Raw genomic sequence first — 13,028 nt, 5'->3', positions numbered from 1 at the left:
TAAATATATTTGATCGTTTATTTCTCAAATGTTTGTGAAGTGTGAATCTTCCATGACACTCAAAACAGAGACACGGATGCACCCACACTAGCTTTCCCAACTCTCTAGCTTTTATAGTGTGTAAAGATGCAAGAGACTACAGTTGGTCACCTGGAGGAGAGACATATATAGTGCTCAAGATGAGAGAAACAGATAAACGGATATTTATTCTGGTACTGAGAGTGCACTATCAAACCTAACAGATAAAAATAATATGCTCAAAAATAATATGAGGTTCTGAAGGTTTATATTATATGCATTGATTGGGTTAAAATATGTATTTTTGTAAGGAAAAATAATTGTGTAAAGGTGTAAAAAATTGATAATAGGTTTTGTTTACCCTAAGAAAAGTCCTTAAGGTATGATAATTAAGGATTTCCACTAAGACCTAGCATTTATCCACATTATAGGCTTATACAAACCCCAGAATGCTAGCTTTACATTGATGGTAGCAGTGTATACCTTGTATCTTTCCCCACTATTTTAATGTTACCAATGTAATCTTACTTACATAAACAGCACATGTTAGAAGTATGTAGACCGACTCCACGCGTTTTCATTTTATAATACTATATTGGCAATAGCATATAACAACTCTGCCCTTAAAGTCATGTTTTATTCATAAAAAACTGCTACAGAGATGTTGAATGTAAACGTATTCCTCAGCTCTCTGACCCTGAGATACACGAACCACATGTCTGAAGCCCACAGAGGCCTTCCCATGCTGGGCTTGCATGAATTCATTATCAACATTAGCAAAGTCAGTGATTCCACAAATAATTTAATTTAATTATTTCATTCATTCTCATAAGAAAATGTGCTTTTACAAATACTATTTTAATAACATCAAAAAGGACCAAAGTTCTAATTTGTTCACAGACAAAAAATAGGCATAGATGCTTTGTTCTTCCATATGCCTCCAATGATATTGTGTCGTTTTATTCTCCTTGTCTTTCTCATGTAGATTCAGATTGGTGAAAAGGAACGACATGATATTATGAATTTGCTTCCGATTTGCTTGTGATCCCCATAGAGATACAGTGGGGTAATAAATGCCCATCAGGCTGGCATGACACTTTGGCCTTCTACATTTTCCTTGAAAACTGGCTTGCATGGAATGAAGGAAGAGCGATTTATTAGGATTAAGTTCCAAACGCCCATAAATTATGCATGCGCTCCCTAAATTACCATTCCGCAGTGCTCTTGGGGCACACTGTGCTTCAGTGAGTCATTGTGGGTTTAGCTAAGCAGCCTGTTCTGTTTATTGTGTACCATAGACTTGTATGTATTCAGAACTTTGAGCAGAGCACTGCAGTTCACTCTAGATTTTTGATCTACAGCTGTGTGAAATCAACCTTCAGAGTAAATAAATGGTTATAAATATGTTTTTGAAGTACTTGTCATTTCTTGTTTTTAATGTAGAAGACAATTCAATCAGAAACTGTTTGTAACTTTATTGCTGACTTTTAATTTCTACTGACTGATTTGCTGCCAACTTAAAGCTATTCAGCTGCCATTATCTTAGGGATTCAAGAAAGAAACAATAGCATGATGCATAATTTTGTGCCTCATCAGTCTTCTCTTGCCTTCTTCCAGGCCTGAACTGTAGAGGAGAAGAGGATACGATGTCCAATTCTGTTGTGATTTGCATTCAGTTGTATCTCCCAAACAACATTCAAGCCACTAATTGATTCCTTATCAAGGACTCTCCAGGAGCGATTGGATACAATGATAACTAATCAGCTCACTTTGCTCCTGCTGTTGTCCATCCTGGAGTGGAGCTCGGCCTTGCTCCGCCCGGTGCCGGGATTTAGCACAACTGATAGGGATGGACGGACACTTCACCGTTCTAAGCGTGGATGGATGTGGAATAGTTTCTTTCTCTTGGAAGAGTGGACCGGAAGTGGAAAACAGTATGTAGGCAAGGTAAGTCTGGAGATTAATGGAAGCCAACTGCAACATATATAATGTCATTAAGTGCTTATATAAGAAAACAAATTGTTAACAATACATCAACATGTTCAAGCTAAGAAGAAGAAAAAATAAACTGAATGCTTGATACACAATAGCAGCAAAACAGAGCAAACACAATAATATTTTGGAGAACTAACATAACCGCCTCTGCAGAGAGGTGAGCAGAAGACATCTATAATATCATTACATCAAACTAAAGCACCATACTAATAAAACTCATATGTACAAAATATCCAAGTCCATTTTAGATGCAAGTCTCTGTTATGACTGAAGCCCTTGAATAGACTAACAACACAGTATGTAAGTCAAAGCTATTCTATAATGTAACCTCCCAGAATTTCACAGCTACAGAAAGGTGTGGTGAGCAGCACTCTGATAAAAATCACAATAGTGCAAGTGTTCTTCTCAGTCTGCATGGCATCAGATCGGACTGAAGTGCTTGTCAAGCCACCGGTGTAAGCACAAAGCTCTGAGACAACCATAATTTAGAAAGCAGCAGTTACAGTCCTGAGGGGTGGGGTGGGAGGGAAATGAGGGCGATTGTCGGCAGCCAATTTTCTGTTGAGGAAGCTGGCTTTCATCACTACCTTCATCTTGCCCAAGTAAACAAGTGTCATGAGCAGGGGTTTGAGGCAGAGAGGGGACTTGAGTCTGTGAGCGTCAACTGATAGTATCTTGTCCTTTCATATCTATGAAGTGTGAATGCAGAGATCATTGGGTAACAGACCCAAGCTTGTGATCAAGGAAACTAAAAAAAAGAATGATGGTGATAAAGAAAACAATAAATAAAAGAAAAAGAAGAAAGAGATGCTCTCATCCAAGGCATCATTGTGTGGAGGTGCTGAAGCAGTAAAGCAATTCTGACTGGGACAAGTTCATCAGTAGAGGTAGTGTTATACTAATCAGTGACCTGGCCTGCTTCCCAGTGTTTGGATGCTTGTTTGTGTCCTCTCTCTCTCTCTTGCTCTCTCTCTGTCTCTCTCCCTCTCTCTATCTGGAAATATAACAATCACATGGGGCTGGCCCTGTTCCTGCTGACTGTCCAATCAGATTTCTAAGAAAAGTACTAGAAAAACAAAAGACTGCATTAAATACTAAGGATGGAGAAGAGAAAATGTTTCAAAGATTATTCTAAGCATATGTGTTATCATTAATCCCATCAATTTCCATCAGTGTATGCTAGTGAATGAGTTTGTCCATCTGTGTCAGAGCCTCTGTGCTGACCGATGAATAGGCACTAAAAAGCCCAGCAAGAACCCATCAGAGCCAGTGATGGTCTTTCTTATAAAGATAATTCACCAGCCACTACTGAGTTCTATGGGAGGCCATGTTTATTTATGGCCAGTGTAGCCTCTTTTCATATTTAAATCATAACAGTGGCTTTATTCAGACATGGTCTCATACTTGCAAAATCAAAGGAATGTGCACAACTCAATTTGTATGAAAGATTGGAGAGGTTAAGGTCCAAGACAGAGTTACTCTTCTTACCTTTTCTTATCATTTAGTTCAAAATCCAATCACACGGCATTACATTTTCTAGACTTTATTTCTAGAAATAAATTTCTATTTATTTATATTATAGACTTTATGCTCATTCAAACATGTATTTGCATCATATATTGCAAATGAGCAAATAATTTTGAGACATAATTTGAATTCAGTTTCAAAATGTTTGCACAACAATGTCCAGTGGCAGCCAAAATTAAAATGCAAAATTGTCATTTGTCGTTTCATTTTCAATTTCAAGTACGATTTTTTCATATTAAAAAGCCACACAAAATATTGACACTTTTGGCCCAATTTGAACATTTTCACTTAGGGGTATACTCACTTTTGTTGCCAGTGGTTTAGACATTAATGGCTGTATGTTGAGTTATTTTGAGGGGAAAGCAAATTTACACTCTTACAAAAGCTGTACACTCACTACTTTACATTGTAGCAAAGTGTCATTTCTTCAGCGTTGTCACATGAAAAGATATAATCAAATCTTTACAAAAATGTGAGGGGTATACTCACTTTTGTGAGATACTGTACATTGTCGAGGACAAGGTTTATGATGGGCTCAGACACCAAAGTAATGTAATGCAGCCCAGAGGAAGTTGTGGGGAATGTAGCCAAAGGTATTGGAAGATCAGGAAACACCACATGGAGGTCTCTTCCATCCCTTTTGGCAATCTGGATCTGATACCAGATCATGGTTGAGTGTTCCAGGCATATGGACATCTTTATAGAGATAAATGAAGAGATTTCTATCCAGGTAGACTAACAGCCTGTGTGCCACAACACTAAAGAATATTTTGCCTTGAACACTGACCAGCCTGATCTGGTGGAACTGGCTAAGGCCAACAGAGAGGCCATCTCCTTTTTGTCAAGGTCTCTTTTACAAATTTGAAAGGAGCTTAGTATATGCTAACTCTTGCCTGCTCTTTCATCCTGGGCTTTTTTCTCAGGTTCTTCAGCTCTCCTTAATGTTGTGAGCCTGACCTTGATGTCATCTTGCAAAAGGTTAATGCCCTCCTTCTTCTCCAGTGTGGCCTTTCTGCACTGCATTTTCAGCTGTCTTTATGCTTTGACCGTTCTATTTCTTGCTAGCCCCTGGACATAGTTGGAATGGGCGGAGTACTTTCCCTTCCTCTACTGTTCCAATACATTCAACTTCATAGTTATAGACCAGTTCTTTCATCATCTCCAACTTCTTTAAGGTGGTGCCCCAAAATGTTGCCAAGATGTGTCAGTGGTCAGTATTGATTTCCATCAACAGAGACTATATAATGATGTCATCACTTTCTCTGAAATGAGTTTGACAGAGCTGAAAATACAAATACAAATAAGAATACAGAGCGATTTATTTTTTACTTTTGAGTTGCAGTTGAGTACAAGAAAGTAATCTCCAATAGAAAGATTGCTATAACATTTTCAATATGGCAGGATCATACCAGTTTAGACACTGAAAATGAAATGTCATTTTAAATAGACATTTTAATTGCATTTTAATCTGGGCAGCCACTGTATATTGCTGTGTACATAAATACATATTTGCACCTGAATTAAAATTTTGTCTCACATTGTCACGATCTCGCTGGCAGATGGGGCTGTGGCGACAAGGTGCACGAGTGGCTGCAAAGCGCGTGCGTGCATGTGCTTGAAGTGCGCATGGACGCTAAGACTGTGTTAAGTGTTGCCAGCTGTCAGCAATTAGAGAATGGTGACTGGTTATTTAAACCCCTCGCATTGCTGCGCACGTTGCACTGTATTAAAGTACAGAAAAGAGTAACAGAGAAAAAGACAGAATGAATAATGGTGCCAGGTGGTAATGTTACCATACTCTTGTCTATTTTCCTGTTCCTTAGTTCATGCTAAAGTTATATGAGTGTTTCCTGCCATAGTTAAGAGTGTTCATGCCATGCCATAGTTAAGAGTGTTCATGCCATGCCATAGATAAGAGTGTTCATGCCTGAGTTAAATGAACATTTCATGCCTGAGTGAAATGAGTGTTTCAAGTCATAGTCCTGTTCTAAGTTTTGTACTTCATGCCTCATTCTGAGTTAAGGGATACATGTTTAAGTTTCTGGTCCTTATCTTAAGTCTAAATAAACACGTCACTCCTGCGCTTACTTCCTGCTTGAGTTGTGTTTCGTAACACACATTATGCATGCCAATAAGGAACATACATGTTTGAATTTTTATTTTCCTATTAGCATTTAAATATGAATAAAAATAATGAAACAAAATTCTTTTATTCCTATCGCAGTTTAAAGACAAGAATAATCAATGAACACATATTTAAAAAAAATTACACAGCACTCCATACAGCACATCATTTTTTGTAATTTCTTTTCACATGTTTATTAAGCATGGAACTCATATAAATCAATGTCAAACAGCCATTTAAACCACAGATGAATAAAATTCCATATTTATAAGTATCCTGCTGCTATTTCAGGAATTTGGTCATCCAATTAATGATTTAATGCCTGCCAAACCACAGAATGTAGAGAATATCCCTGAATCTACTGGAGGTAAGCACAGATATTGAGGTCAACACAAAATACACAGAAACTTCGCCATGCCTTTCACTACACAGCAGAACAGCAAATCTGCCATACTTTTTGTAGTTGGCACTGGATTGTCATTAGTCAGTAGAAGTACATAAGCAGTCAGACCCTAGTGAGTAGCAAGCCACTCAGAAGTGCTAGAACCTGGTGTGCAATTGGCCTCCTTTTGTGGCTGTGGTTTGATGCAAGGGCTGTAGCTCACATGCTGTTCCATCAGTACTATTGATGTGAACAAAATCCTATTAACCTTCCCCAGGCCTGTGATTCACTGGGTAAGTAAACAAGCTCATACTCTTCAGTCTTCCCTTTGCCCTCATTCAGCTTCTCCTTACAAGCCCCTTCCTGTTCCTGCACACTTGACTTCTCAGTCAGTTAGGAAAAGAACAATCCCCTAAGATTCTGCGAAACAGAATTAACAATGATTGATTGCACTAATTGTGGTGAGAGAAAGGGTGCAAAGAATTGTATAGAGAGAGATCTGGAAACAGAGAGAGTGCGAAGTTTATTAAAGTTTGTTAAGTGTGGATTATGATCTTGTTGGCATAAGGCAACCTCACTAGCTGCCCTACAACAAAACATGGTCTTGCTGTCAATGAAACAACAATATACATTCAATGGACAATTAACCTACTACCAAATGGAGCATAGTAGATATATTTACTAAAGAAGAAAAGTATGTATATCTATGTATATGTATATCTAAGTATGTATATCTAATGTCTATGTCAGTCTTCAGCAATAGTAACAACAAAATAAATTCTCCCTGCATTGATTGGTGATAAAAATCATACCATAAAAATAATAAGTAATAATAAAATATATTTTTTGATAGCTCAAACTACAAAACTCTACAACAGAGGCAGATTCATTTCTTTACTGACAAATCCACAAGCACACTTCCATTTGCATATATATATATATATATATATATATATATATATACACATTCTCTACTCATGCGTTCTAGACACCTGTACCTACTCATTAGCTAATTGTGTGGATGATGATACATGATTTAGGTAAACAATTGTACACAAGTTAATGGAGTCATTTGAGCTTCAGTACTGTGATTATAAAAGTGCCATAGAAATACAATTATGCAAAACCACCTGGAATGATTTATTGATTATAGCCACAGAAAAATGTCTGTGTCTACTTTAAAGTATAGATGCATATGCATGCTCTTTTATACTTTGCCATCTAAAAAAAGTAACATACTTTGACACTAAGGACTGCAAATCATTCTGTATTCACTGAAAGCAATCCCACAGACATTCTGGCAGATGATTTTGTGCACACTTTTACAGACAATTTTTCAAGGTGTGAAAGATATCTGAGCATGTGTGCTGTTTGTCCCTATCCACCTAAATACAACATCAGTATTCTGGACAAGACAGAGAAGGTAATTGTCAATGTTCTTGTGTTCATCTTATGCAGAGCTAGATTTTCTGCATACGATGACACACTGTGAAAAATGCTGTATGAGCGAGTTTTCATAGGTGATAATATGACAGTATATATGGACTGAGGTAGAATATATATATATATATATATATATATATATATATATATATTTATATATATATATATATATATATATATATATATATATATATATATATATATATATATATATATATAATATATCCTGTTAAGTGCAAAACTATAAACTGTTTCAAGATACAATCACAACAGCAGCTACAATCAACATCTCTGTCAGACCACCAACATACAAACTATTAAAAAACTGAGGCAACTGACATATGAAGCCTCATAGTAGTCCACTGATCCATAAGATCCTGACAAAAAATTTGTTAGACTGGGAAAGGTCCAAACAATCAAATTATGTAAAAATATTTAGTCCAAAACACATTATTACATCAGTAAATACCCATGGACTGTTGCTACATCATTTCAAATTACAGGCAGATATGCCAAATCATTCATGTATTCTGCGTTATAACTTCGATTGTAAATATTCCTTATCGCTTGGTTTCAAAATGGTCTCTGAATGGACTCAAAATGGACTTTGATCTTTCGATTGACACCTCATTTGAACCAATAGGAGCTTCCATGTCCTGTCCCTAGCCTTCTACAGCCAATGAGAGTCCATGCTGATGGGAAGTGCCTTCCCCTTTCCTTTGTGAAATCCTTGAGCCTATTGCAACCGATTGTGAGAATGACTGCCGCATTGTATAGCCAATGAAATTCTGAAAAATATTATATGCTGGTTTAGGGGTGAATTTCAACAATTCAATTTAAAATTCCCTGTGTAAAGCTGCATAACCAGTGGCATGAAAGCACGTAAAATCGTGTAAAGGTTTCAATTATGAGTATACAAATAAATATATATTTTGTAGATTGCTGGATATTTGATATGATAGCTCTTAGTGTCGCCTTTCACAATGCCCAAAATTATGAGAAAAATCAAGAGTAATAGCCTATTTTTATCCTAGGTAGGTGTACTTGGTTACCAAGGGCCCTTTGGAGTCTCCAAAAGGTGATTTTGGTATAACGCATGGACATACCCATAGAAAAACGTGTAAAATATATCAAATTTGAACTTGGACTAGGAAAGGCTTCACGCTGTTGTGAAATTGTCTTTCCAGCTAATAGCCATCTGCAGGCATCTATATGAAACAATCAGGCAGAAAAAAAAACCTTCTATTTCAGTTTGTTCAAACCTCTATTACTCAATACCAGCAGCACTTACAGTCATCTTTCAAAAGAGACCAAGTGCGTACTCTAAATGTTTCAAGAATGGCTTTAATTTTATTTTGGTTATATGTTGGATAGGCATTTATGCCTATCCAATATATAACCAAAATAAAATTAAAGATATATATATATATATATATATATATATATATATATATATATATATATATATATATATATATATGTGTGTGTGTGTGTGTGTGTGTGTGTGTGTGTGTGTGTATGTATATATGTACATGTATGTATGTATGTGTGTGTGTGTGTATACAGTGCCACTAATATTGGCACTCTGGTAAATATGAACAATAAAGGCTGTGGAAATTTTATTTATTGTTTAACCTTTTGCTATTTTGTTACAAAAAAATTCACAAAAATTCCCTTTTAGTCTGATGTGGTTGGAGAATACATGGCAAGGGATCTGAGACCATTCCTCCATACAGAATTTCTCCAGCTCCTTCAAATGCTGGTGGACTCGCCTCTTCAGTTCACTCCACAGGTTTTCTATGGGTTTCAAGTCAGTGGACTGGGATGGCCATGGCAGGACCTTGATTTTGTGGTCAGTAAACCATTTTTGTGTTGATTTTGATGTATGTTTTGGTCATTGTCTTGCTGGAACATCCAGTCATGGCCCGTTTTAAGCTTTCTGGAAGAGGCAGTCAGATTTTCATTTAATATCTGTTTATATTCGATAGAGTCCATGATGCCATATATCCTAACAAAATGTCCAAGTCATCTGGCAGAAAAACAGCCATAAAACATGAGAGTCACCACCATATTTAACTGTGGGCATGAGGTACTTTTTCATATGGCTGTCGCTCTGTGTTTATTGCCAAAAAGCACTATTTGCTTTCATCTGATCATAGAACCCGATCCCATTTGAAGTTCCAGTAGTGTCTGACATACTGAAGATTCTTGAGTTTGTTTTTGGATGAGAGTAGAGGCTTTTTTCTTGAAACCCTTCCAAACTACATGTACTGATGTAGGTGACTTTGGATTCTTGTTTTGGAGACTTTCTGACCCCAATACGCAACTAACTTCTGCAATTTTCCAGCTTTTATCCACGGAGATGTTTTTAGCCACTCGAACCATCCTCTTTACGGTGCGTTGAGACAATATAGACACACGTCCTCTTCCAGATTGATTCATAACCCTTCCAGTTGACTGTAACTTCTTAATTATTACCCTGATGGTGGAAATGGGCACGTTCAATGCTTGTGCTATTTTCTTATAGCCACTTCCCATTTTGTAAAGCTCAACAACATTTTGCCAAACACAGCTATATTCCTTGGTATTACCCTTTGTTATGAATGACTAATGGAATTTGGCCTATACGTTACCTCATATTTATACCCTGTGATACAGGAAGTCATGGTTGAACAAATTCCTGTTCCCAGTCACCCAGGTGTACTAAAAAAAATAAATATCAATGTGAATATACTTCAAATATATTTTTCTCATATGAATTCATAGGGGTGCCAATAATTGTTGCAAACCTATATTAACAAATATTTTCTATATAAACCTGTGTTGTGTTTGCAATTGTTTGATATCCATAAGAGCAGAGTAGTTTTGTGATTTTTTTTTCTTAACAAAAGACAAGTTTAAACAATAAAGAAAAATTTTCACAGCTTTCTTTGCTCATATTTACCAAGGGTGCCAATATTAGTGGAGGGTACTGTGTGTGTGTGTGTGTGTGTGTGTGTGTGTGTGTGTGTGTGTGTGTGTGTGTGTATACATATATATAAAAGCACAATTTTTTCATTGCCCACTATAGATTTAACAGAGACTATCTGTTCATGTTGCCAATCTCACAAAGACTGCAGTGTCAGGCAAAAAGGACACTACTTTGTGCCAAAAAGTTTTCACTGAGCAAATGAATTTGCAATCAGTATTCCTTGCCATGCCTTGCTTTCACTATGGTGTCTCTGAAATGTGGAGAGGGATTTCAGCTTGGGCAGAAAATCTGCATGGCCAAAACATAACCATAATATTTTTTTTTATGAATAACTGTAAACCACCACTGTGGCAAGGGGATATTTTATTCTGAAATGTATTTTTAATTTGTCCCTAAAGCCCCAGAGGAGTCCTTTTTCTGGCCAATAATTAGGACACCCCGTGTGTTCCTCTGAGGCGATGGAGAGCAGCCGAATGAAAAACACTGGCAACACAGTGGAAAAGAAACATCTGGAGAATTGTGATTCAGAGGCATTAGAAATGAAAAATACAAAGGGGATTGCAATCAATTAGTCCTGTTACTAACTGCAGTAATGGTACATGTTCAGATTGGCATGTATGCGACTGTGGATAGCCAGTCATTTTAGTACATTAATCCATAAAAAAGAAAAATGACCAACAGTAATAGAGGGAAAATTCAATTAAGTAGCCACAGTTGTTTATGTACTTGTAGAGTACATACATGGACATTTTACTTTGGGCCTAAACATTCACTTTTAACTGATATACTTAACATCAGTAGGTTTTAGGGTCAAAGCTTTAGTTAATAAGTACTTTTAAAATTTTGATCCATTCAGCATATACTATGACTATATTAATATATGCACAACATAAGCAAGAAAATAAACACATCATAGAAATTGTTAATTGCTAACAAGTGCATTACTGATTACATATAAGATATAACACATACAGTATAATCCCTCAGGGTGTGTACAAATGACCACAATCCAGCCCATATTAACAACTTATCAATGCTGCTGCTTGTTGTTCTTGTTTGTGCTTGCTGCAGAGAATAACAATTATTTTATGTATATATCCCATAAGCCATTGCAGTCTGGTTTCTGTCAAATACCAATTATCCTACGCTCATGTGTGTTTGTGTTGATTTTATGCTGCCATCTGCTTTTGTTGCATGTCTTTGTCATAGATGGTGACATATGAGAGAGCTAGGCTGGATTGTAGGATTGTTTCCATTATAAAGGACACAGGACACTAATTTCAGGGCTGTCAGGGGATTTTATTCAAAACAATACACTTGGTACTGGTGTAAAAAAAAAAACACTGGCATGTTTTTTTTCTCCTCCACCTTGCTAGAATATATATATATATATATATATATATATATATATATATATATATATATATATATATATATATTTTTTTTTTTTTTTATTTTATTTTTTTTTTCCAGATTATTTGTGGTCATATGTTAGTATTTGCACAACCAGGATGTTTATATCTGCACTAAAACATACTTATTTTGGATTGCCATACATTCTTTAACCTAAAGGTGCAGTATATAAATAAAACATGCATATAGTAAAAAAGGACAGATGAATATTTTTGTCATTTTGTATCATAATGTTTATATATTATAGCATTTTAGAATATTTGAAATATTTACATGAATTTCAGAGTTTCTTTATATTTATTATGTCTCCTTTTTACATTAATGACAGTGTGCACTCGAGCCGGCATTAACTCCACAAGTTGACATGGACTCCACAAGTTTGCAAAATATTATGATCCATTTTAGAACAAATCCATCAGAGTGTCATCTGAGTACGTGCTGAGATTAATAATAGAGATTAGACATGAGGAAAATCTGACCTTTTGTACAAAGCAGTTAACATGGTCAATAGCACAAATTTGCTTACATTTAAATATGCACCTAAAATAGTGCAGAATCTTGAATCTTCTTTTTCCTAGCATTATTCCCACACTTTTCCAAGGTCACCTTAGATTTTAGTTGACACAGGTTTTACACCAGATGCCCTTCCTGACATTAAATATTAAAAATATTAAACATTTACTTTCTTTGTTTTAAATATTTAAAAATTCTAAAGCCTTCTGTTTATTTCCAATTAAAAAAATCAGGGATTTTCAATGTGGTCTCAGATTTTTGGACCCAACTGCATATATATTAATTGTGTTTGGTGTAAAAACTAACCAATGCAAGATTGAATGTATTTTTGAAAAATAACATTTAAATGATTGTCAGGGAGTTTCAACTCTAAAAAAATGAGTGTATGCCCAGTACATGTAAGATGGTACGAGACAAAAAGTCTGTATAGCAACACAGGCACAAGCTGGCAGGTTGAAAACAGAGACATTTGTTATTTAAAAATAAATAAATAAATAAATAATAAACATATACACACACAAACAAGCAATTTACAGAAGAATACGATAAGAAAAATACAGTATCTTAAATTTGCAATATCCTTGTCACAGCTAACAATTGTGCATGGTTTAATGGACAGCTAATGTAATTGCATGATTTGA

At 35.8% G+C, this 13,028-nt stretch overlaps 1 protein-coding gene across 2 annotated transcripts in view; it reads left to right on the top strand.

The window, feature by feature from the left end:
• LOC108273491 (cadherin-10) overlaps positions 1-13,028 on the top strand; it is a 51,800-nt gene that overhangs the window by 4,517 nt on the left and 34,255 nt on the right. For both annotated transcript variants that reach the window (XM_017482755.3, XM_017482756.3), the window contains exon 2: positions 1,636-1,965. In XM_017482755.3, coding sequence (XP_017338244.1) covers positions 1,768-1,965 — 198 coding nt within the window. In that variant the 5' untranslated portion in view covers positions 1,636-1,767. The remainder of the gene's footprint in view (positions 1-1,635; positions 1,966-13,028) is intronic.

The sequence above is a fragment of the Ictalurus punctatus genome, chromosome 13, assembly GCF_001660625.3.
Source record: "Ictalurus punctatus breed USDA103 chromosome 13, Coco_2.0, whole genome shotgun sequence".
Lineage (NCBI taxonomy): Eukaryota > Metazoa > Chordata > Actinopteri > Siluriformes > Ictaluridae > Ictalurus > Ictalurus punctatus.
The sequence above is the reverse complement of the archived record's forward strand: the minus strand, read 5'-3'. Positions and strand labels throughout refer to the sequence as shown.